Genomic DNA, 25,670 nt, shown 5'->3' on the forward strand with positions numbered 1-25,670 from the left:
TTTTTTTAAAAATGAGATGTATGATGAGGGCATAAATAAAATGGACAGATCTCAAAAAGTACTTACAAGATGTAAAATTAAATAAATAAATACATGAAAGATAGAGTTTGGAGGAAAAATAACAAGAATATGACTTAAAAGAGATATAGAACATTTGAAGGGCATAGAATAGAAACCAATATTCTTGTAAACAAAAAAACTATTTTTTTTGTATATAATACTAAAATAACATTGCACAATGAATAATCCTAAAATATTATTACTATAACTATCTTAAAGAAACATCACATGTTTTATATTGAAGTGGTTAAGAAACATAAACTGACTTGAACATTTAGTAGTTGAGTTAGTTCACGAGTCTTAGAACCTTGTTTATGACTTATACAATGAGTTACAAATAAGTGCTCATATATTGACAACTCTATACCAGATTATAATTGGAAAGATAAATAATATTTAGTTGAAATGAAACAATTTTAAGATTGTATTGACCAAATCATAGTTATAAACTAGTGTTTTTTAATATATAAGTGTCATAGTAACATTATCCGTTATAAATATCTCATCCATGTATAATCACTTTGAGCTAATAGAGATTTTCTACCCTGTATTAATTTATTCACTTATCTTTTACAATTTAAAAAGCTTGTTAAATACAATTTTTTCATGCTAACATAAAACTTCTTTAAGTGTGAATGAACAATATACTTATCCTTTGAATCTTCAAATATCACATGTTCTATCATTCTTCTCTCATTGTCCATCTCATTCTCATTTTAACTTTTTGTTCACATTCCTTCATCATTTTAGAGAGTTATCGTGTATTTTTAAATGGATTGCATTATTAAATTTGTTTATATGAATTTATACATATTTTAAGTCTCAATGACCTCACGATAGAGTCTAGTTTTTTTATTTATTTAAAACTTTAGGTCTCAAACAATTTGAAGGTATTAAATCGAATGGTTTAATGAGACTAATAATCTCTATCTATAATTTTTGAATAAATAGGATTACGAAAAAAACTTTTAAAGTGAAACAATTATAATTTTTTTAAAATAACGTGACATGTAGATTCAATTTTAAAAGAATGAAAAACATATAATATTTTATAAATTTAATGAGAAAAAATATAAAAAATAACACAAACAATGATAAAATTATTGAAACATGAAGTTTTGGTGAATAAATATGTAATCAAACAATTTTTACAACGTTAAAAAAAAAAGAAAACCACTTTCATATTTGACAGAAAAAACTATCAAAAGCTGGCTGCTAATTTGTAATGGAAAAGATTTATTTAATACCATATACACTAAAAACATATACTTAACATTATATTATAATAATATAATAATATTTAAAATAAAAAAAAAGTAGATATAATTAAAATGTTAATTTATTAGGCTGTGAAGTAAATGCTTTTTTAGTATTTATTGTTTTAACATATCACCATATTTTATAATTTATTTGGTGATGTGAAAATGTTGATAATAAAATTTACAAAACATAAAAAAAAAATGGTTAAGGATTTTTTTTTTCATTTTAAGCTATTTTTTTTTTCCAATTTTATAAAAAGAAATTTTCTCAAATGCGCGGTCACTTGTAATAATTTATTTCACATTTTCACTCTCCCACACCATTTCGCCGGATCCAGGCAAAGTCTCCGAACGATCATCAAATCAAAACATTTTGGCGATACACTCTGCATTGTAGCAAAGAAGAAAAGTTGGATTTACATGGCGAAGCATTACACGGCGGCGGCGGCGGCGGCGCCGCTGTCACGATTCGGCGTGCTGGTTGCGCAACTCGAATCTATAGTGGCCTCCGCCGTTCACAAATCACCGCAGCCACTCCTCTGCTTCGATCTCCTCTCCGATCTCATCACCGCTATCGACGAGGACACCAAGGTCTCTCTCTCTCTCTCTATCAACCTTTCATCGCATTGCTGTGGATTTGTTTTTTCTTCTTCTTTGCTCGTTCGTTTTTCCGCATTATTTCGTTCGTTCGATATTTGGTTGATTTGGAACTCCGCTGATTCACTTTTGTTCCTCACGTTATTTGGATTCGTTCACGGTTTTTTCTCTCGAATATATATCTCCTGTAGATTAAGTTTGATATTCAGAATTCAGAGGGATATACATTTGCACGTTTCAGTTCGGATAAGCCGTTCCTGCTTTTTTGTTTTCACGCTATCATGCTGTGATGAGCTGACTTAGCTACAGTTTAAAATTCAATGCATGCTGCACAGAACACTGAAAGCAAGCTAAGAATAAGATTATGGTTAAGATACGACTCTTATTGTCTTTTCAGAACTGGCTCTTGTTTATAAACTGAAGCTTTGTAATTAGTGTGAGGTTTAATGTTACTCTTTTGGTTTTTGGCACTTTTATTTTAGCCTGAATTCCCGAAACTCTATCAACGGTGATTTTCAAATTCTAATGTTATAGAATATGGTTTCCAGGAGAATATTTTGTTTGTGCAAAGGAGATGCGAGGATGCTCTGTATTCCCTGCTTGTTTTTGGTGCACGACGGCCTGTGCGTCACTTGGCATCTGTAGCGATGGCAAAGGTCATATCTAAGGGGGATTCAATATCAATTTACTCTAGAGCAAGCAGCCTTCAGGGATTTCTTTCAGACGGGAAGAGGAATGAACCTCAGAAAATTGCTGGTTTGTCTAGATTAAATATTGTTTGAAGTTTTAGATAGATCCTGGATTCCCAAATATTCTTATAATCATCATACTATAAAACTTGTGTAGTTAAATTGTTGTGTCCTTCCTTTGAAGCAGTCACGAGCACAAACGTAAAAAAGAAGCCATGAACACTATTCTATTCCATAACAAGTTTAGGTGAAAGACGCACCCTTAAGGATGCTAACAGGACACTTCAATTACAAACTAAAGGGCTATATAACTTATACATTGCCTCAAAATTTATTGTGGCATTCTTGTTTACAACCCTTACAACAAGACAAGTAACTGCTAATCTAAAACCTGATCTAAAATACTAGGATATACACAATGTTTCCTATGAACTCCAAAAGATTGTTCCAAAGGAAATTAGCCTCCTTAGATTGCAAACATAATTAGCCTTTTGCTAGAGAAGCTATGAAAATAGCATTAGAGAAAAGCCATGAATACAGTAATATTTGTAAGCAAATGTTGGAGCAAGGAGACATTCAACCAGCCACATCACCATAAATTTTGCCCTATTTTTTATTATTGTTAAATAAGAAATAAGAAATTCATTAAGATGAAAAAATGGTCTGCTTCCTTGTTGTTGTTAGAAGCTTTAAAACAAGTCATGATAAACTGTTGGAAATTAAAGAGAGAATAAAATTATGGGGAAGATGTGACACTTCAAAAAATAGAGGAAATAAGAGCACAAGGAAGAACATTGCTCACATGTACTCATCTTTTTCCATACACCTGACTAGTCTTTGGACATTTTAAGAATAGATAGAATATGAAATGTAGCAAGTCTTTGTAAAATAAAATAAGGAAACTCCTTGTTTTATTCTGGAATTGTGTTGGATGTTGTCAATTTGGATTTTAACCTTGGAGAGCTACTCTAAATATATGTTCCTTTTAGCCAACAAAGACAGTATTCAGAGATAGGAAGAAGTACAAGTAAGAATAATGATAAGTGTCTTCCCTAGAGAAAACAATATTTAAACTGTTGCCACTAAGTCACAAGGCCTGAATCTTACAGTTGCCCCAAGTAAAACCAGAGCTTTTTGTATCTCGAATTCTATGAATGAACCAAGCAGAGTGTCTCAAAACTTAAAGCAAGCCTATCACAAAGCAAGTTGGTAAGGAATTTATGGACTGAACCAAACATCTTAGCATATGTGGCTATCGCAGTTATTTGTTGGTGCCCTTTTGATTGTTTTTGCCATAAAAAATGAAATACTATAATAAAAAGAACAAACTGTAAATGAAAGTTTCTGTCTCATATATATTAATTGCTGGAAAAATATCGTAAGCATCGATATGAAAAGAAACTATTTGATACGCGAAGGCATAATTGAATGTATTTTTCTATTATTTCTATAAGATTCTATCTAATCTTATAGAAATAATAGAAATTTTATTTCTCGATGAATGATTTGCAGTATAATATACATTATTGTAATTTGTATACAAGAAGAATCACTTGACTCTTACATATCATAGTTGTGTTAAATTTTGTGTTGCATTTTTTTTTCTGGAGTGTTGTGGTTTTGTTCTTGTTTCTAGCATTTAACTATTCAGATCCTGTCACTTTTCTTTTGTTTTTACTTTTCATTTTTTTCTGAACATAATTTTATAGGTGCTTCACAATGCTTGGGAGAATTGTATAAGTACTTTGGCAGAAGAATCACTTCAGGTTTACTTGAAACAACAATCATAGCAACTAAACTTATGAAGTTCAACGAGGTATTTCCTGACAACTTTTATGTTCATATGTTTAAATTACTAATAACTGAATGATATGCAAATCATAGAGAACAAAATTATCTTTGTTTATGCATGCCTGTTTTCTTTTGCCTAAGTAAAAACTATAAATTTATGATCCTAGCAGTACCTTTAATTACTATTTTCTTTTTTATTATTTTTCTGTTCCTATTTACATTGAAAGTTTGGTACTTGATTTACTTTTAACATGTTTTTAAATTCCTGAAAAGCAACTGTTGAGTGAAAAGATACAATTTTATTGGGCAGTAACCAATCGAAGTTTTGACCCGAGGTTGCAGGAAACGTGTTTAACATCACAAGAAGACTTTATCAAACTAGCGGAATTGACTAGATCACACCTGTATATGATATTGTACTAGAATTGCTGAGTAAGATTAAGAAAATGAAAAGAGGGAAAAAAATAAAAGATGTGTCTCTACATCTTGTAGAGATGTGGGCATATGTTACAGAAGTGAGGAACAAAGAGGTTGATCACATATTAGAAAGTGAATAAGAGAGTGATTATAGTTGGTAAGTTCTTTAGGAAAGAATAAGGGAATCTTAAGGCTTGTAAATATTTCAGTATACTGCTGTTTAAGAATGTAAATTTTTAGTCTAATAGATAAATCAATTTCATTAATGATTAAACAAAAACACTCATTCCTTATACGTAGAACTTGAGCTTTTCTTAGTTGACTCATCACTCTCTTTCTCTCAACTTGACAAAGTGCCTTTATTTGTCTCCCTTTTCTTCATCTATTGCATTTGTCATTTCTGCATCATTTGTCGATTGTCACTTGTGAAAGGTATCTATTCCTATTATGATTAGCTATGCTCTCTTTTAATGAATTTCCTATGTATCAAACATCAGGAGTTTGTTAGACAAGAAGCATTATATATGCTTCGGAATGCCTTAGAAGGCTCTGGTGGCAGTGCTGCTTCAACAGCATATTCAGAGGCTTTTCGTCTTATAATGAGATCTGCCACTGGGGATAAGTCCTTTGGTGTGAGAATAGCTGCTGCAAGATGTTTGAAGGCATTTGCTAGCATTGGAGGTCCAGGCTTAGGTGTAACAGAACTTGACAATTCAGCCTCTTCCTGTGTCAAGGCAGGTATTTTTGTCTCAATTTTGTCTCTTTCACCTGTAAATATGTCAATTGTTTGGTGCAAAATCATTGTAATCTATACATTTCTTTGTTACTGCTACTTTTGATAGGCACTTGAAGATCCTGTTTCATCTGTCCGGGATGCGTTTGCTGAAACTTTGGGTTCCCTGCTTGCTCTTGGAATGAATCCTGAAGCACAGGTCTCTAATATTGTTTTTCTCTGTTTTTTCCTTGGTTTTGCATCATTCATACTTAACCCACCTCAATTTTTTCTAGGTTCAACCAAAGGGAAAGGGTCCTTTACATCAAGCAAAAAAACTGGAAGGTGGATTGCAGAAGCATTTGATTTTGGTCTTTACAAAAGGTTTGATGCTCTGTTTGGGTCACTGTATTATGAAGATGGTGCTAAAATACCATGTTTTTAGGCAGTTTGGCTTTAACCTTTTCCAGATGTGCTTGAACCCGAGCCTAAAACTCATGGAGAAAATCTATTGAAGATTAACGACCATAATCTTTATAAAAGAATAGAGAATTGCAGTTTTTGGAAAAAAAAAACTAACTCTAGTAGTTTTTAAAAGTACGCTTCATGGATTAAGAGGGTATAGCTGAATTGGTTGAGCTTGAGTTGTTGTAAACTCCATAACACGTGTTCAATTCTTGCAAATAAAAAAAAGTTGCACATGTTATCTTTTCTATCTGATCCTGAACTAATTTGTGAGACATTGAAACAAATTGTTTAGTTTGAATGTAATTTTAAGCTAAAACATCCAAATAACTTTTACTTTATTTAAAATTCTTATTTTTTTACTTAACTTTAAAGTAACTTTTGGGCCATAGAATTCTGGGCCAAATCTACTTCTCTGTACTCTCTGTTCTCTCTTTGCCTCACTTTCTCTTATTTTCCCACACTTTTATCATTTTCTTCCATTTTGTCTGATTTCGAATAGTATTTAATGAAATGCATTGAATGCTGGTATTTCTATTCGATCATTGGAGGTCAAATAAATGATTGCAAGTGAGTTGTTGGATGACAGGAGGCAATACTTAACTTCCATCATGGAATTGCAGAAAATGGATTATGGCCGTTATCCAGGCAATTGCGCCTTGCTCTTTCTGGTCATTGCTAGTCTGCATGGAGGGGGTGAAGTGAATGGATATTGCCTTTATTGTCTGTTGAATATGAACACAGATTTGTTTCAAAAGTGGGCTGCAGATTGTTTTATTTTTTATTTTCTATTTTCCCATATCTTCTGTATTTGTATTATTTTTCTTTGTATGTGCTGGTTAAATTTATACCCTGCAGATTGTTGCCTTTTGATTTACATTATTAATATTAATATAAGTTATAAACCCAAAGTAAAGAATGGGGTTCATGCCTTATACTCTGAATTGATCTAAAATTTACAAATTTTCAACTGTCTCATTTTCTTGTTGTGGCTTTCATTTATACTGCACATTCTTTGTGGGCATGTAATGATTTTTTTATTTCCATTTCAGTTAGTGGAGTGAAGTCTAGGAATGTTCGGACTGGGTTAACATTAGCATGGGTATTCTTGTTACAGGTGAATCACATTTCTTTGATAGATGTTCCGCTTGCAGTTTATTTAAAGGCGTTCTTGTGGATATTTGTAGATTGGTTATTTTCTCAGAACATAGAACCCTGTCTTGTTTAGTAATAGGGACACTTGTTCTTATTCTGCTGTTTTTTAGCTTTAGCCATTCATGAATTTATTTACTTTAACGAGACATTGTCATTTTACTGTCTTTATTTCTTAGTTTTGGTTTGCTACTTTGTTTTTCTTTTTTGGAACACTGACTGCTTTTCATCCTTTTCTATAATATAAGTTTTTTTTTCTCTCTCTCTGAGAAGCAGTGTTTTTATCTAGACACTTCAATTCAGGTCACTTTGTACACATTAAGGTTGGGAGGCAAATGGAATATGAATTGAAAAAGTCACTTTGTACTCACTTTTATTTGGTGTGGTTGTTGATATATGACTGAAAGTTTTGATTTTATGTATTGATCTTTTGTATTTTTTTACGTATGGGTAGATTGTCCCCTTTAATAGTTTGGTAGCTGCCACCCAAGTTATTGTAAAGAAGAAAATTAAAGTGCATTTACTTTTTCTGATTGTGAATACTATTCTCCGGTAATTTTGTTTTGCAGGTCATTCGGATAAAATATCTGCTTCCTGACAGTGAGCTCCAAAATTTGGCATTGCAAGTTATGGAAATGCTCCGTGCTGAAACTTCTGTTGATGCCCATGCCTTGGTATTTTTCTTATTTTTTAATTTGTACTTTTGCTTTTAGTTAATTACGGATGTGTATTCATTAAGATAGACTGGTGGAAATAGGAGAGGAGGGAGAAAATAGTGCCACTTTTTAAAATTTTCGCTGTTTATTTAGGCCCTGTTTGGACTTTGGAGGAATTTCTTAACTTATTTCAGCTTTTTTATTGCAATAGGGACGCGTAAAACATTTTGGTCCAAGTTGGACTGGCTTATGAAATAGCTGTTAAAGTAGTACTTATGAACTATTAGAGCTTATAGTCGTAAGCTACAAACTGAAGCTTATCAAATTAACCTTTGCCTAAGCTAAATTGTCTAAGGCCGTTCCTTTTAATAATAGTTTTCTGACTAAATTAACCTTCATAGTGTCAAAAGTTCATTTCTGCATAAGCATTTCTCAAAATGTATCCAAAGGATATTTGGTTTATTTTAGTCTGCACTAAAGTAAAACTTATTTAACGAGCTCCACCTGAATAAGTACCTATTGAAGCTGGCCGACCAAATGGGGCCTTAATGTAAGCCTATACTTTCTTAGTACATTTAATCTATATGTAAATCAGGTGAAGCTTGTAGAAAAAGTCAAGGTGAAAACACGTTTCTGGTTTTATTTTCTTATAAAACTGATTAAAATTAACAAGATCCATGGTAAAAGGTGGCTTTGCTATGTACTTGATGAGTGTGTGTTAAATTAAGGCAATTCTGGAAACATTTTTCCTTATTTTGATGGGGTGATCCTTGGTGCCATGGTAAGGTCGGCAAGGAAACAGCTCCCAAGGGATAGAGATGTATACATCTAACCTTCTCCAAATCCACTGTGGTGGGAGCCTTGTGTACTGAACCCAAAACTATCTGAAAAAGGAGAGTGGAAATAATGAGGTACATGACTAGACTTTCTCCTGTGTTGAATAAGAGAAACCCAAATCAAACAGGAAGGTAAGGCTCACCAACCTTGCTTTATAACATCGGTCGGGCCGAAAATTTTCCCTGAAGAAAATATAGGACAAGAAACATATATTCATGAAGCCCCATGTACCCATATCCTTCTAAATAGTCTACCTCTGCTCTCCTTGGGCATCGTCTATAATTTCAAATGACCACATTGTGTTTGGAAATCTATTTGGTAAAAAATTACCACTGAAAGCAGAGAGAAGAGCACATAGATGGGGTATTAGGTTTAACTAAAAGAAAATAAGGAACAATCAAAATCTGTCAACAAGTTAGGGCATCAATTCTTCTGTTTATTTCATAGAGAAGTTTACTAAGGTTGCTCACTGATACTGGAAAAATGTCCTGATGGTCACCATGTAGCTAAAGTTTCTCACCTGGTGGGATAGTTTTGGTTGTTGTATGCAATAGACGGATGGAGAAGATTATTAAAGGGAAGTTTCCTTATAAGTTTGCTAAAATTAATGTTTGTTCCACAAACATAAAAATCTCTGTTTTGATCCACTTGAATAAATAAGATGGATAAAAATAGTGCATTCAAATCTACATTGTTGTGCTTTTTTACTGATGTGTATATATGAGTTTAAAAATAAGCCAAGGCACTTACATAAAACCCAAACCCTGAAGCTAGGTACATACCAAAGAAATAATAATAAAATAACATTACATTTTAACACTCCCCCTTACGGTGGAGCGAGCATATAGGTCATACGCCAAACTTGGAACATATAAACTGAATCCTAGGTCCTCTTAGAGATTTAGCTAGAATACCTTTGAGTTGTTCATTAGAACTGACAAACTCAGTAATAAGATCCTTGGACAACTTCTCTATAACAAAATGACAATCAATCTCAATATGTTTAGTTCTCTCAGAAAACAATGAATTGGAGACAATATGACGAGCTGTTGTTACAATACAATTTCATCTGCTTATTTTTTCACAAAATTTCAATTCTTGAAGTTGTTTAATCCACACAAATTCAAATGTAGCTAGGGCCACATATCTGTATTAAGCTTCTACATTAGATCAACAACAACACTTTGTTTCTTACTTTTCCAAGATATAAGAGATTCTCCCAAGGAATACAAAGTATCTTGTGGTAGATCTCTTGGGAATAGGACAACCAACCCAATCAGCATCACAATACCCTAATATAAGTATTTACCTTGTTCTCATACAACAATCCTTGTCTTGGGGTCCCTTTTACATATCTGAAAAGGAGTAAAGTCCATTAACTTTGATAAATTAATTTAAAATTTCCTTTAGAAATTCGGGATCCTATCAAATTCTTGGATTGAAAGAGAATGGATAAAAGGTTGAACATGTATATTTCATTAGCATGCTCAAAATCTTTAAATGGATATACTTGCCATTTAAATTCTAGTAGAATTCAAACCCTAAACCCTTAACTTTGATAAATCAATTTAAATTTTCCTTTAGAAATTCGGGATCCTATCAAATGTTTTGGATTGAAAGAGAATGAATAAAAGGTTGAACATGTATATTTCATTAGCATGCTCAAAATCTTTAAATGGATATACTTGGCATTTAAATTCTAGTAGAATTCAAAATTGACTGAAATTTGGATGCCATCTGGAGCTGAGCATTGGAAATGAAGAAATTCAAGTTAAATCAGTAGAGTAGTGGCTTCTTACAAATAACAAGACTTTAAATTTTTGAACTATTCTCAGCTTTGTCTGTGACTGAATGAAGATAAGAATACATATGCGAAAACAATTTTTGAGGACTTGTAAAATCTGCTGCCTACGTGTTGAGATTTTGGAAATGAAGAAATTCAAGTAAAAACAGTAGAGTAGTGGCGTCCTACTAATAACAAGACGAGCTTTAAATTTTTGAACTATTCTCAGATTTGTCTGTGACTGAATGAAGATAAGATAAGAATATATTTGTGAAAACAATTTCTGAGGACTTGTAAAATCTGCTGCCTACATGTCGAGCTTTTGGGATGAGAATAGGGCAATTGTGGCGCATTTGTGTTTTTTTTCTGCAGAAACTGTGCATGTGGTTAGAGCAAACTGCTACTATTTTCAGCCTGTGATTTTCTTGAATGTGTTGTGGTTTCTTGAATGCATTGTGATTGAGATCACAAAATAGTTTTTCTTGCCCCAACAGTGATTCATCTTTCAATTAATTTTAAATTTGGGTTTCCTTTGATGCTAGTGGTTTGTGAACTAGCCATTTGCTTCTTTCTTAATAACTAGATTTAGGGTTGTAATATTTTGAACATTTTAAACTGTTGAGAAGAATGTCTTATTTCTTGTTGCAGGCATGTGTTCTTTATGTCCTTCGTATTGCTGTAACTGATCAAATGACTGAACCTACTCAAAGGAGCTTTTTGGTGTTTTTGGGAAAGCAGGTACAATTTTGTGTAAATTAAATTAGTAGTTAATGTTTTTCAAGCTGAGTATTTCAGCTCTGATGTCTTCTTAATGATGTTTACTGAATCTTACTCCTTTTCCCCACCTTTTGGCAAATTATAGGTCCAATCACCTGAGGCAAGTCCCTCCATGAAAGTTGCAGCCTTGCGTACACTGTCTTATACTTTAAAGACAGTGGGAGAGGTAAGGCATACCAGCTTATGTTTCAATTTGGTAATGAAATCTGCATTTTTTAACCAGCAACTATGAGGACTGGAATGTCTCAAGGTGTGCTTATTTTAATTATTCCATGTGCAGGTTCCATTTGAATTTAAGGAAATTCTTGACAACACTGTAGTTGCAGCTGTGTCACATTCTTCGAAACTTGTGAGCTCATGAAAGCATATTTTATATAAATATAATTTATTATTCTCATATTAATATCCTTGCTCATTTTGGATTCAAGACTAATTTTAAGTTTAAACACATCATATTATTCTTTGGGGTGGAATGAAATAATTGAAAATATAAATGATTTTGCCTTGTAAATAGTTTCTTCGAGGAAAATGTGAAAGGAAGCAATATGGCTAACATTCAGTTAGGATGATGGCGGTTTGTGGAGAGAAAAGAAAATGCTTCCTTTTGTCACATACAATTTTTATGCTCCAGCTAAAAGGGGAGTGTTAGAATAAGTTGTCTTAAATAGAATTTATTGAAAAGTTGCTATGTTTTTTGTGCTGTACCTAGCTCCTAGATATATCTTTTCCTATTTTCTTCTCTTCCCTCTCATACATTGTATCTAATATTTCCAAAGATATTATAAATTAGATCCTAAGAGAGGGAAAATCATCTTCTCAAATGCATTCTCTATTCTTTTGTATTTTTCTCAAGTCTCAACATGATATCAATGCTGTACCATCCTCTGTGATCTGGTTTGTCACTAATACATTCAACAATGATATATGTTGCTTACATTTTTTGTATGTAATAATAATAAACTTTGAGCTTAGTTTAGATAAGTCCGTTTGTGCCTTTATATGCTTTAAGCTCTATTAATTCTTGGGATTGTGTTTATTAGAGATATAAATAAAATCAATACACCAGGTGTGCACCTAAATATAAATTTTAACCCAGCATAATAAAAAATGTAAAGTGGACTATCTCCTTGACAGTTGGTAATAACTTAACTGTTAAGTTACTGGCATGAATGCTTGTAATAAGTGAGTATAATTACCCACTGCATGGCTTTATCCAATTCACAAGCCTTTTGCTTTATATCTCGTGTGTGATAAAAATATGGAATCGCAGCATAGTTATGGTACTTTGGCTTTTATTTCTTGTCTTTTATATCTGTTCTTAATATGCAAATTCTCAGGTTCGAATTGAGGCTGCTTTGGCTTTACATGCATTGGCGGAAGTTGATCCCACTTGTGTTGGTGGTTTAACTTCGTATGGGGTGACCAATCTTACTGCTTTAAGAGAGAGGGTTTCTTTTGAAAAGGTAATGTTTGTTAAATTTGGTGATAATCTATAGTTTATTGCATGTTTTGTAATTGTTAAAATAAATTTATTGAAGGTAATATGAAAAGAGTACAACAGTAGAAGATGAGAACTCTTTGCTTATTCACAAATGTGATACATAAAAAAGACAGGTGAAGATTGATAAGTAATTTAGTCGGGCAGCTTAATGGAGTCTGTTTTTGATTAATAAAGATTCTGTTTGGATAACCTTTTTCACAAGCACTTATAGGGGACAATAATAGAGAAGAAAAATGAACTACCGTAGGCTAAAATGAGTTTATGTATAAGTTTTTGTTAACTAAAAGCAAGTATGCAGTAGCATCACTATGCTATATGCAATGCCAACTAGGTTGGCAACACCGACAACATCAATCTTCTGCAGCATACTTAGATATTATGAAAAAAGAAAACAAAAATATACATGAAACCTATGAAAAAGTAAATGATATCTGTCTCTAAAGAAATCAATACTATGAAAAAAATGCATAGCATCCCGCCAATTGTCAATCTGACAGCTATATACTAGTAAGATTGAAGCGGTATGTCTTTTTAACTGATATGTTCCAGAGCCAATAAAGCTTTATTTTTGTTAGATATTATTAGATATAATTAGATATTATTTAATATTATGAGATATTATAGATATTGTTAGATATCTCATATTTATGTAATGGGCTTAGTCCATATGTTTCTTTTTCCTATATAAACATAACCCTATGTGTTCAATATACACAAGGGATTTACCCTATTCTTTCTTTTCCTTTAATATGGTATCTAGAGCATAAGGTTAGAGTTTAGGGTTCAATTTTTATTGGTGAACCCACTATTCACTGGAATTTTCCAGCCACCACCCCACTGTCTCGTCGTACCCGCCTCCAGACCTTCGCCAGACCTTCACCGGACCTTTGTCGGACCTTTGCCGGACCTTCGCCGGAGCCGCCGCTGGAATCGCTGTCGGAGCCTTCATCTTTGTTGCTCCCGCCAATTAACCGGTGATTGGATTTGTCCTTATCTTTTATGGCTTCTTCCGCTTCCGCTGCCACTATAGCTTCTTCTTCAGTCATTATGCGGATTCATCTATTTATACTAATTACGTCAATGTTCATCTTTCCATTGACAAATTGGATGGAACCAATTATGACACTTGGGCATCAGATATTAAATTATGGCTTAAGAGTCAAGGTTATGTTGATCATCTTACTCATCCTACTCTTGCTGAAAATGAGGTTGTTCGTTGGTCGAAAATTGATGCTCAATTATGCATTGTTATCAAATCGACCATTCACTCATCTTTAAAACAAATTTTTCGTATCTATGAAACATGTTCAGAAGTTTGGGAACAAGCAAAATTATTATACACCAATGATACTCAATGTCTTTATGGTGTGTGTCAAAATCTTCTCACAATTGTTGCTCCCAAACGTCTTGATGGTACAATGGCAGAATATCTAGGTAAACTTCATGCTCTTCTTCATGATTTTAATGAGTTATTACCTCCTGCCTCTACTCCTTCTCAAGAACTAGAACAAAGATCCAAGTTCTTCATGTTATTGGGTTTACATGGTCTTCCTGATGATTATTCTCACGTTCGTGATCAAATTTTGGGATCTCCTATTGTGCCCAATTTTACTTCCACTTGTTCTACCCTTTTGCGCGTGCCAGGTAAACACACCGCTGATATAACGTCTCATGTTGATGACTCTTCTGCTTTAATATCTCAGCATAATGATCGTACTCGCCCTCACAAGCCGGGCAAAGGGCGTCACAAGTGTGACCATTGTGGCAAACTTGGCCACAAAATTGACAGATGTTATTCCTTACATGGTCGTCCTCCTAGATCTGTTGCGGTTGCTCAAATTGCCCCTGTGCAACCTTCTACCATGGACCATACTTCAATTGATACCCCAAGCCAGCCTGCTATTTTCAATGAATTTCTTAAATGGTATGAGGATCGTCAGAACCCTAGTTCCACGGCTTCTGTTGCACATTCAGGTACATCTTTTGTTGGCCTCACTCACTCCACTTCCCATGGCCCTTGGGTTCTAGATTCAGGTGCCACTGATCACATTACTGGTAATAAATCTTTTTTCTCTTCCCTATCTACTACGGGTTATTTACCTTCAGTTACCATGGCCAATGGATATAGGGTACCATCACATGGTGTTGGTACTATTAATCTTTTTTCATCTTTATCTATTGATAATGTTCTTTATGTCCTTGGGTCTCCATTTAACTTATTATCAGGATCTCATGGACTTTATCAACTACAGATCTTTGCACATGTTGGCGCAATTATGGATTCTCCATCTCTCATTCATGCTCGGTTGGGTCATCCTAGTCTTGTCAAGATGCAACAGCTTGTTCCAAGTTTGTCTAATGTGTCTACTTTATCGTGTGAGTCGTGTCAGTTAGGGAAACACATTCGTAGTTCTTTTCCTCGTAGTGTCTCACAACGTGCTTCATCTCCTTTTGCCTTAGTTCACTCTGACATTTGGGGACCAAGTCGTATTAAGTCTAATTTAGGATTTCAGTATTTTGTTACTTTTATTGATGAATTCGAAATCTGTTGATACTCCCATGGATCCCAACGTCAAGCTTCTACCCAATCAGGGGGAGCCTCTTTCAGATCCTGAGAAGTACAGGAGATTAGTTGGAAGATTGAACTATCTCACTGTTACTCCTGATATTTCCTTTGCAGTCAGTGTGGTGAGTCAATTTCTTAATTCTCCATGTGAAGATCATTGGAATGCAGTCATTCGTATAGTGAAGTACATTAAAGGCTCTCCTGGAAAAGGTTTGTTATATGGTCATAATAACCATACTAAAGTCGTTTGTTATTCAGATGCTGATTGGGCAGGATCTCCATATGATAGAAGGTCAACTTCTGGTTATTGTGTCTCCATTGGTGATAACTTGATCTCTTGGAAGAGCAAGAAACAAAGTGTTGTGGCAAGATCTAGTGCAGAAGCAGAATATAGAGCTATGGCCTCGGCTACTTGTGAGCTTATTTGGCTTTAACAGTTACTTAAAGAATTGCAATTTGGAGAGGTTACTCAAATGACACTGATATGTGATAATCAGGCTGCTCTTCATATTAGCTCAAATCCAGTTTTTCATGAAAGGACAAAACATATTGAGATTGATTGCCATTTCATTCGAGAAAAGATTATATCAGGAGATATCAAGACTGAGTTTGTTAATTCAAATAATCAATTAGCAGATATTTTTACTAAACCCTTACGAGGACCTAGGATTGATTACATTTGTAACAAGCTGGGTACATATGATTTATATGCACCAGCTTGAGGGGGAGTGTTAGATATTATTAGATATTATTTAATATTATGAGATATTATAGATATTGTTAGATATCTCATATTTATGTAATGGGCTTAGCCCATATGTTTCTTTTTCCTATATAAACATAACCCTATGTGTTCAATATACACAAGGGATTTACCCTATTATTTCTTTTCCTTTAATAATTTTGACCTGTTATGCACATGTCTAGTACGAAGTTCTTGTTAAAATTTTGTTTGCCTGCTCATTTTAAAGGTTTTGATAAAAGTAAAGTGGCTTTGTGCACTATATGTTAAGTGGAATGGCCACGTCTCCAAGGGCATTTGGATGCATGTGCATGGGTTATAGAATTACATGGTATTGTAGATTGAAGTTGGTGTTATGCTCATGGTTGTTTCCGATTTGACTGAGAAACTGACACTGGGGTTACTAGGCACAATTACACATTTTAACAACTAACTACAGAAAAATAGAAATTGATATGGGTTAGTCAGCTCAACCATTGAAATATAACTAATTTTTGTTATTACTATGGATTCTGTCAAGTAAATTATTTCGAAACATGAATAACATTCTACGCAAATGGTTTGTATGTGTTAAGGTAGGAAATTTAAGTTTAACTCAATGTTACAGAACCGACTTAGTAAGGTAAGGTTTGTCTTTACTTATATATTATAATTTGGTTATATCTCTGGTCGATGTAGTATCTCTAACAATATGTATTATATATAATTTTTGTTGTTGATTTATTTATGGAGAGTTATGAAAAATCTATCTTCAACTAGTGGCTTTCATAAGATTTCATTTTATGAATTGATGTTGATGCCTTATTTGCAGGGAAGCAATTTACAGTTTGAGCTCGATTCTTTCCATGGGCAGGCTACTGTCTTGGCAGCTTTAGTCTCTATTTCGCCAAAATTACCTCTTGGTTATCCAGCCAGGTAAGTTTCTTCCCTCCATCATTAATTAATTTTATTTTTTATTTATTACTTACTGGTTAAGTTACAGTTCTTTCTACACCAAATTTATGAATTGCTTTCCACTATGCAAATATTTGTGCCTAAGCCCTGAATTTGGAAGTGCCCAGTTTTTGCTTTGATTGTAATTTATATACAGGTCTTATGAAATAGATGTTGATTAACACTTAGTTTATTTGGATGATTAAGTGTGAAATGATTTGAAGATTTAAAAGAAATCAAAATTGTATTATAAAAGAGTCAGAAATGATTCACGGACTTGTGTTTTGTAAGTCAAGAACTAATGATTTTTTTTTTTTTTAAAATCTCCTGGACTAATGGAAGGTTTTTATTCTCAAGGACTAAATTGATTGACACATACAATCAGGATGATTAATTTGGGGTTACTCTTAAAATTTTGCTAGTTTTTCCAATAACTCACATTACCTCCTTTTAAGTTATATGATTTTAAATCATTTTTAATCTCAATTAATTTTGTATGACCAAGATTTGCCCACTCATACTCATTCTCAGAAAAACAATTTACTTATTTTATATATATATCATGTCATATATATATATATATATATATATAACTAGATTGGATATAAGCTGGATGCTATAAACATTTATAAATAACTATCTCTAATGAACTGCTAAACACAACTGGACATGTTTCATACTGCGCACACAACTATACAATGACCAAGGAATCATCACTATTAAATTTAATGCTTGCTTGATTTGCTGCACTAATTAATAATAATGTGCTATGACCAGGCTTCCCGGATTAGTGTTTGGGGTTTCAAAGAAAATGCTGACAGAACATAGTCGCAACCCGGTGGCAGCCACAGTTGAAAAAGAAGCTGGATGGTTGCTTTTATCATCATTATTGGCTTCTATACCGAAGGAGGTTTGGACTTCTAGATAGTTTGTTTTTTTCTAAAGCTATGTTTTTTTGTATAAAAATAGAACAATATTTAAGGAAATCATGTGTAAATATTTGTTATCAGCATTACAGAAAATAAAGCATAGTATTTTATAACAACATTAGGGAGAATAATCAGGACTTCAAGGGAGCAAATCTTAGTGATTTCCTTCACAACAATGAGAATTATTAAGCCCATGTCCATTTTCAGATTTTCTTTAGCTTTCTAATCTTTTGAAAAATTATAACATGAAATTCTACATGTTTCATTAGATTTTTAAAGATGAAATGTGCAAATTATTAACCTAGGATAAGCCTCATAATTGATTTAAGCTAAATTCTGATGCCTGGAGGTTTTGGTTGTATGCAGGAGCTTGAAGAGGATGTCTTTGATATTCTTGCCTTATGGACTACTCTGTTTACTGATAATCCAGAAAATGAAATGAAGAAGACTGATGATTTAATGTCAAGGATTTAGTAAGTACATCTTAACATGATCCAGTATCTTTAGTGTGATCAAATCCTTATATGACTATCTTTACCTTTTGAATTTTCCATCCTTCTGGTGATTATCTGATTCTCTAAAACATAGAGATCAGTCTTTATAGTGTACAGGAATATTATGCAGTTACCAACTACTTGCAACGGATGGCACATCTAGAAGTAACTAACTCTGCTAAGCTGACAAATATATAAAAAAGTTAATACAATTGCAATGCATACAACCACAAGATGCATGAAATCATTGGAAAATTCTGGTGTGAATGTATGACAAATATAGAAAAAAGTTAATACAATTATAATGTTGTTTTGCACATTTTATTTATTTTCTGTGTTGATTAGTAATTTTAAAATGTGTTTGGTTGTGTATTTGTCATTCATTATTACCTCTTGTATCTTGTAGTGTTTGGTCTGCAGCTGTTCATGCACTCACTGCATTCATTAAATGCTTCATATCTCCTAATCTCGTAAATGGTGGAGTTCTACTTCAGCCAGTTCTTGTATACCTTAGTAGGTATAACTTTCTTGTCTACCCGCTTCTTTTCATTTGTGGCTGAGTCTGTGACTTCATTTTATATCAAGTCCTAATCTATGTTGAAAGCAGTGCATTATCGATCATATCAGCATTAAGAGCCAAGGAAGTGCCACATGTAAAGCCTGCAGTGGATGTATTTGTTATCAGAACTTTAATAGCTTACCAGTCTCTTCCTGATCCTTTTTCATATAAAAGTGACCATCCTCAGATAATCCAACTATGTACATTTCCGTTCAGGTAGTGTTTGCTCTCTTTATTTCATTTAATATATTGACTTGAGGTTGAACGTTCACAGAGTTTGGGTTTGGACCTAAATGAGACTGACAAAACTTGCATGTAATGTGAGGGTTGGCTCCTCATTTATATACTTTAATTTCACCTTATTACTAATTGATCTTGGTCTTGAGATTCATTAAAAAGTATGTTCAGTTATATCTTTTTTGTGTAGTAATGGTTCCTTTAAAATGACAATTATTTCATGTTTGGTATTGTGAAAAAATATGTAAAATTGCAATTATAATGTTTTTCTCTTCTTTCTAATTTTTCTAATTGGTATTATTTTCAAGAATTTTCTGTTATTTTTTGGGTTGATAAAAGGTAATTTCTTGAAGAATTGAAGAAATTACAATATTGAATCTTTCTTAACAAAGACAAAAAAGCCAAGCAACAAATTAATTACTTTTTGAAAAACTACTGTATGCTTACACCAATTAAAAATCAAATGATTATTATTATTATCCCAGATCAATTGTTGTGCTATAAAAGCATTATTAAAAATGCGAGAGTTATTGCAAATAATATAGTGATGCTTTTGCATACCTTTGCTTTTAAAATAAAACTGCAAGACTTAATCTGCAACCATTTTTGCTGGATTAGGCATCGTTGCATCACCAAAACCATTAAACCTAACTAGTAAATCTAAAACTGTTAAATGATTTTATTTTGTTGCATTTACTTCATGTTTGTAACAATGAACTGTTAACTATTTATTGATTGATCTGTGTTTTTTTGTTCTTGTATGAATAAGATATGCTTCAGAATATGAAGAAAGTTCGTGCTTGAGGTTGCTCTTAGACAAGAGAGATGCATGGTTGGGTCCATGGATTCCTGGAAGGTTTCTATCTGACTGTTATGCAATTAAGCCTTGTTGTTTCCTTTTACTCATTAAAATAAATTGCAATGAACCCTTGTTGTCAAATGAAATTATAAAATTATACAAATGTCTCCTATCTTCTAAGTTTCTAACTTCTGTGAAAAAGGGATTGGTTTGAAGATGAGCTTCGAGCTTTCCAAGGAGGGAAAGATGGCCTTATGCCCTGTGTATGGGAGAATGAAATTTCTAGCTTTCCTCAGGTATTAAATTTTTGAAGAATACAGTTAACAATCAGTCACTTATGTAGTAATATACTGTTAAGTATAAATTAACTGTTTCTTTATCTCCTTAACTTTTTTAAGATTAGAAATATTTTTGCCTTGGACTCCTAAAATGTTATTCTCTATTGTTTTTTTTTTAAATATTTTCTTTTTGGTTTTATAAAGCTATATTGTGATTATATGTTCCAATTAAATTTGTGATTGTTACATGCGGTCTTTTCGCCTTAATATGTGATCAAATAATTATTTGAACATGATTTCTTTTTGTGTGGCATGCTCATGGAATGTTCTAAATTAGCAGAAACATTATTAAGTAGAGCTGGAAATTAGAAAATTATTTTTGGCATATGTTTGTTGTGGAATTTGTATCTCGAACAAAAAAAAACTAGTAGGGGGGAGGGACTTCGTAAATAGTAAGAGCATCAACCACTGATCCAGGGATATGCTGAATGGTAAGCCGCTTAGTAAGTACCATCTCCCTGACAAGAACATGTCAATCTCCATATGCTTGGTGTGAGCATGGAGAGATGTGTTCTGAGCAAGAAAGACACCATTGATTGTCAAAGTAGACATTGAGAATTGGAAAAGAGACCTCAACCAAAGTTCATTGAATTGGGTTTTGCCACGTGAGAAGACCACTGACTAGTAAGAATGTGGATAGAGAATAGCATGATAAATAGAGGTGGAGAAATGGTGGAATCCATTGGAAGAAAACATTTTAGAAAGTCTTGATCAGTACGCCTTTGATAGAATCTTAGCATTTTATTTGATATATCATAATAGGGTCATTTGATCCATGTAGTTGACACCTGACTCCGCGTAGAATGGGAGTGGATATTTTTGGTTATTGTACAATTTTATGTTAGAATTTCACTTTATTTTAAAATAAATTTTGATTAGTTCGTCCAACTCATTTATATGTTTGTCTCATGCTGTCTTATTATTTTATTGGATGCATTTCTACTTCAGTAACACCTTAATTTTAACTTGAAGCCGGAGACCATAAGCAAGACTTTGGTGAACCAGATGCTTCTGTTTTTTGGGACCATATTTGCTTCTCAGGTAGTCCATCAACAACCTTGGCATATTGCAGAATTCAGAGAGTGGTTGTTATTATCGTGGACATCAGTTAGTGTTTTATATCTCAGGATAGTGCTGGCATGCTCTCCCTCCTGGGCATTATGGAGCAGTGTTTGAAAGCTGGGAAAAAACAAAATTGGCGCAAAGCTAGTCTTACCAATATTTGTGTGGGCTTACTTGCTGGCTTTAAGGTTCTTTCCATCCTTCTACTGGTATCATCAAAGTATCCTGTGCGGATCTCACCTAATATAATTTTTTGTTCTTCTCCAGGCTTTGCTCTCGTTTCGACTGCAAACACTTGGACAAGAGATTTTGGGTTTGGCACAATCTATTTTTCTGGTAGGAAATCTCTTAATCCACATACAAAAAGTAAATACATTTAGTATCTTGAAAATATAAAGAGTATTCATCACATTCTTACTTTAATAAGTTCGAAACTGAATGAGAAGATGGTGTAGGATGATTTAGAATTATTCTTCAATTGTTTGTTTACCCAAATTGTCACTGTGTTATCTCCTTTTTTTTTTCTTTTGTTAAATATTATGGTATGGTGTTTGTTGAATTTGAATGGAAGAGTATTTTGGCGGAGGGAGACATTTGTGCATCACAGCGCAGAGCATCATCTGAAAGTCTTGGATATTTAGCTCGATTTGGAAATGATATCTTCACTGCAAGAATGGCAAGTTCTTTTCTGCTTTTCAATATACATGTTTTGTTCCCTGTTCTGTCGACTGTAATTTTATTATAAGAAACATCTTCCTTATTCACGAGGGGAGCATATTATGTGAGAACTTAAAGAAGGAGTATTTATCTCTGACCACAGAATCATTTATGGACAGTTAAGATGAAATTTGAGTAAAAACAATCTTAACCATCCATATCATGTGTGAAATATTAATTGTTTTTATTTCTTGTGTTCTCACCCGCTTAGACACATTTAGCTTTGAAATTTTTTCTGCACTAATCAATTTTTCTTCTGTGATTGTTCTTTTCATCAATGATGTTGCCAAGCAGACAAGATCACTACTTGGTGAGCTAAATGGTGCAACTGATCCGAACTATGCTGGATCAATTGCTTTTGCACTTGGCTGCATTCATCGCAGGTCATTTATTATAATACCAATGAATGCTTAATAGTTTTGATGTTTATTTTATCAGTTTTTTCAATTCCCTCAATATATCATCCTTTCATTCTGAAACACTGATGAGTTTTTGTGGACAGCGTGTCAAAAAGGAATAAATCTCTATTTGATACTTTGAAATATTTCTGTTGATAAGTTTAATTGTGTAGTTAATTTCTTTCTTCTTTAGGATTTAGTTTCCTACTTTCACTGATGTAATTCTCCTTTATAAAAAAGAGGAAACCCTACACAAATTGATCATCAGTAATATTTTCATATTTCCAAGTATTTTTATTTGTTTGAACTCTGTTTATCTGTACTTTAGCACATAACCTTTTTGTGATTAGTTTGGTTTAAAAAAAAGTGAAAGGAAAGAAAGGAAAATGAGTAGAAAATGGGATGATAGTAGGTTGTTTGGTAGGAGGTTGGAGCATCCCTCAAATTCTCCAATTAGTTTATTTATTCTTTGCCGATAAAAAAAAAGGTAATAACACATTGTAAGTTAGGTGATTAGCAATTGAGATGTGATAAAAGGAAAAAGGGTGGTTAATATTGACAGAAATAGCACCAATGAGAAACTTTACACTTTTACAGTAGTTTCTTTCTAAAAATTCTTTCTGCTTTGTGAGACAATCTAATTTATTGGAGGATTAGTTTATGCAAAACTACACTGGTTCTGGTAGAAGGTTTACATGATGTTTCTGGTGCTTTTTTCTTGTGCGTTTAAGATCTCAGCTTAGATATTTGGCTGACAGATCTACTAACTATTTCAAACTTATATGAGCAATTAATGGTTTTACTTCCTTCTCCTGATTGCTACAGGCCCCATTTCTTTTATAATTCTGTCACTCTTTCCCAAGTGTACAACATCAACTCTAAGTTTTGACAGTTCTTTTCTTATGTATCTTGACTGCAGTGCAGGAGGGATTGCTTTGTCAACTCTAGTGCCTGCAACAGTGAGCTCTATATCCTCACTGGCTAAAAGTTCGGTAGCTAATCTGCAGATTTGGTCTATGCATGGTCTTCTTTTAACTATTGAAGCTGCTGGCTTGTCCTTTGTCTCTCATGTCCAGGTATTCATAGTTAAATATAAGCATCTTAAGATTGATAATATATTAATATAGTTTTGATATTTTGTCGTCCAAATAGAATTAATGATCTGACAAAATAATTGCTGCACGAAGAGCTTTGCTCCTTTGTTTTAATGTGATAATATATTTGTCAAGGACCAAATTGACGTAGTTCTATGAAATGTAACTGATTGATTAATCTGAGCCATCCAGTGTTTTTTATAATTTGAATTTTGTATCCATGCTCCAGAGAAAGCTCTTTAAACAAGTAAACATTTACATGGTAGAGAAAGCTCTTTAAACAAGTAAATAATCTTTCTTATTAGACATTATGTGGTTCTCTCTATGTTTATTCACAGGCGACCCTTTCTCTTGCTATGGACATTCTTTTATCTGATGAAAATGGGTTAGTAAACATTCAGCAGGGAGTTGGCCGTCTTATAAATGCTATAGTTACTGTTCTTGGTCCTGAGCTTGTCCCAGGAAGCATTTTTTTCTCCCGCTCCAAGGTGAATTTTCTAGTATTTTTTTTCTTAATAAAAATATAAACTTATCAAGAGGAAAGAGAAAATAATTATAAATTAAAAAGAATTTTTAGGATAGATGATCATCTTTAATGAATAAGGAAACACAAATGAACGTGATAAATATTAAAAAACAAAATTCAATGAAGTGAAGCTACAAATTCCTCAGAATGTTTGTTTGGATAGCTCCCTTAAAAGGCATCAACTGCTGTGTTCAGGATGCCTGCTTACAAATACCAGAGTTGCAGTCCTAGCCTATAACCTTATGCACTTACTGAAAGAAAATATATAGACACTAAAAATGAATATGAACATACAGAAAAGTTGATAATACTTTGTTACCGAGACCTATATATAGATCAAAGAATTACTAAGAGTTAATTTTAATTGAGAATAGAAAAAAAAAGTCTTCTGGCAACAAACAAAAAAGAGAAATATCTCTAACAGCACTGAAGTAGGACATAAATAGTTAAAATAATCTAGAGTCTGCAGCATTTTTTTTATACTTCATACAGTATTTTTTTCCCCATTACAGTCTGTCATTGAAGAGATTAGCAGCTGGCAAGAAACTTCAACTATGCTTGAGTATGTTTCTTCATTCCACCTATTATAATATAATTAATATTTTCTTGTTGTCATCTTGTTTTTGGCTTTGGGGGAAGTATTTTTCAAAGTATTGTTTTATTGATGATTATAAAAAGTTTTGCTTGTTTTGTTGCAGGAGTGCTCGCTTCACACAACAACTTGTTCTTTTTGCACCTCAAGCTGTTTCTGTACACTCCCATGTGCAGACTCTTCTGTCTACTTTGTCATCAAGACAGGTTTCCCTCTGAAGTATTTTTCATTGTAGGAAATGATGTGTTATTAACTCCTCTTTTTTGCTTATACTTTCTTTTTCTAAATGCAGCCAACTTTACGGCATCTTGCTGTGTCTACTCTAAGGCATCTAATTGAGAAAGATCCAGTTTGTTCCCCATCTTTATATGTTTTCAATAATAGAAAAGCTAGCATGTCAAATTGTTTTGCTAAGATCTGATTTTAATCTTTGCAGGCTTCCGTTATTGTTGAGCAGATTGAAGATAACCTGTTCTTTATGCTTGATGAGGAAACTGATTCCGAGTACGGGCATAGATAATAAAATTTTCTTACCCTTTCCTGTTGATTAGTTCTTGGGTTAAGATCAAAATCAAACACCTTTTTTATTGTTAGTTTCTTAAAATACTTTAGGTAAAGCCTATGCATTTGTGCTCTAAGGATTATTAGGATAAAAATATCCTCATTCTCTCCATAGTATTTAGGAGAAAAAATATTTTTAAAATCTTCCTGTTTATTTCAGCATACTTTTATTTCCTTATTTTTGAGAGTTTGTTTGTTACAATTAGAGGTGATGAAAATGTAATTGCTTATTTGTTTGAAATAAGGTTGATGAGAGTTTGGCATGGTAGGTTGCCCACTTGTATCACTCGGGACTTCTTTATGAACCTGTATAAGCTACTGGAATATATGTTTTCCTTATTGCTACATGGGTTTGGTGTTGCCCCCATGTTGGTTGTAATATTTTGTATCTTTCTTTTCTTTTTAATGCATGTTCCTCTAGAAGCAC

At 33.1% G+C, this 25,670-nt stretch overlaps 1 protein-coding gene and 1 pseudogene across 4 annotated transcripts in view; both read left to right on the forward strand.

Moving 5' to 3' along the window:
* The first annotated feature begins 1,603 nt into the window (after window positions 1–1,603).
* SWEETIE (HEAT repeat-containing protein) overlaps window positions 1,604–25,670 on the forward strand; it is a 32,857-nt gene continuing 8,790 nt past the window's right edge. The window contains exons 1-30 of one of the 4 annotated variants that reach the window (XM_068633287.2): window positions 1,604–1,910; window positions 2,465–2,672; window positions 4,315–4,421; window positions 5,311–5,547; window positions 5,656–5,745; window positions 5,822–5,909; window positions 7,043–7,107; window positions 7,712–7,816; window positions 11,067–11,156; window positions 11,281–11,361; window positions 11,476–11,544; window positions 12,533–12,658; window positions 16,816–16,919; window positions 17,715–17,847; window positions 18,233–18,339; window positions 18,767–18,877; window positions 18,968–19,135; window positions 19,926–20,012; window positions 20,158–20,251; window positions 21,266–21,334; window positions 21,421–21,543; window positions 21,623–21,691; window positions 21,927–22,031; window positions 22,367–22,455; window positions 23,390–23,546; window positions 23,903–24,052; window positions 24,603–24,652; window positions 24,789–24,888; window positions 24,975–25,031; window positions 25,119–25,186. In XM_068633287.2, the coding sequence (XP_068489388.2) occupies window positions 1,740–1,910; window positions 2,465–2,672; window positions 4,315–4,421; window positions 5,311–5,547; window positions 5,656–5,745; window positions 5,822–5,909; window positions 7,043–7,107; window positions 7,712–7,816; window positions 11,067–11,156; window positions 11,281–11,361; window positions 11,476–11,544; window positions 12,533–12,658; window positions 16,816–16,919; window positions 17,715–17,847; window positions 18,233–18,339; window positions 18,767–18,877; window positions 18,968–19,135; window positions 19,926–20,012; window positions 20,158–20,251; window positions 21,266–21,334; window positions 21,421–21,543; window positions 21,623–21,691; window positions 21,927–22,031; window positions 22,367–22,455; window positions 23,390–23,546; window positions 23,903–24,052; window positions 24,603–24,652; window positions 24,789–24,888; window positions 24,975–25,031; window positions 25,119–25,186 (3,278 nt within the window). In that variant the 5' untranslated portion in view covers window positions 1,604–1,739. Of the gene's footprint in view, window positions 1,911–2,464; window positions 2,673–4,314; window positions 4,422–5,310; window positions 5,552–5,655; window positions 5,746–5,821; window positions 5,910–6,661; window positions 6,748–7,042; window positions 7,108–7,711; window positions 7,817–11,066; window positions 11,157–11,280; window positions 11,362–11,475; window positions 11,545–12,532; window positions 12,659–16,815; window positions 16,920–17,714; window positions 17,848–18,232; window positions 18,340–18,766; window positions 18,878–18,967; window positions 19,136–19,925; window positions 20,013–20,157; window positions 20,252–21,265; window positions 21,335–21,420; window positions 21,544–21,622; window positions 21,692–21,920; window positions 22,032–22,366; window positions 22,456–23,389; window positions 23,547–23,902; window positions 24,053–24,602; window positions 24,653–24,788; window positions 24,889–24,974; window positions 25,032–25,118; window positions 25,187–25,670 lie in introns of those variants that run through there. The other 3 variants (XM_068633288.2, XM_068633289.2, XM_090293769.1) reach the window with 3 other exon arrangements.
* LOC150025326 (secreted RxLR effector protein 161 pseudogene) lies at window positions 15,124–15,985 on the forward strand (annotated as a pseudogene).

The sequence above is a fragment of the Phaseolus vulgaris genome, chromosome 8, assembly GCF_051622355.1.
Source record: "Phaseolus vulgaris cultivar YP4 chromosome 8, ASM5162235v1, whole genome shotgun sequence".
Taxonomy (NCBI): domain Eukaryota; kingdom Viridiplantae; phylum Streptophyta; class Magnoliopsida; order Fabales; family Fabaceae; genus Phaseolus; species Phaseolus vulgaris.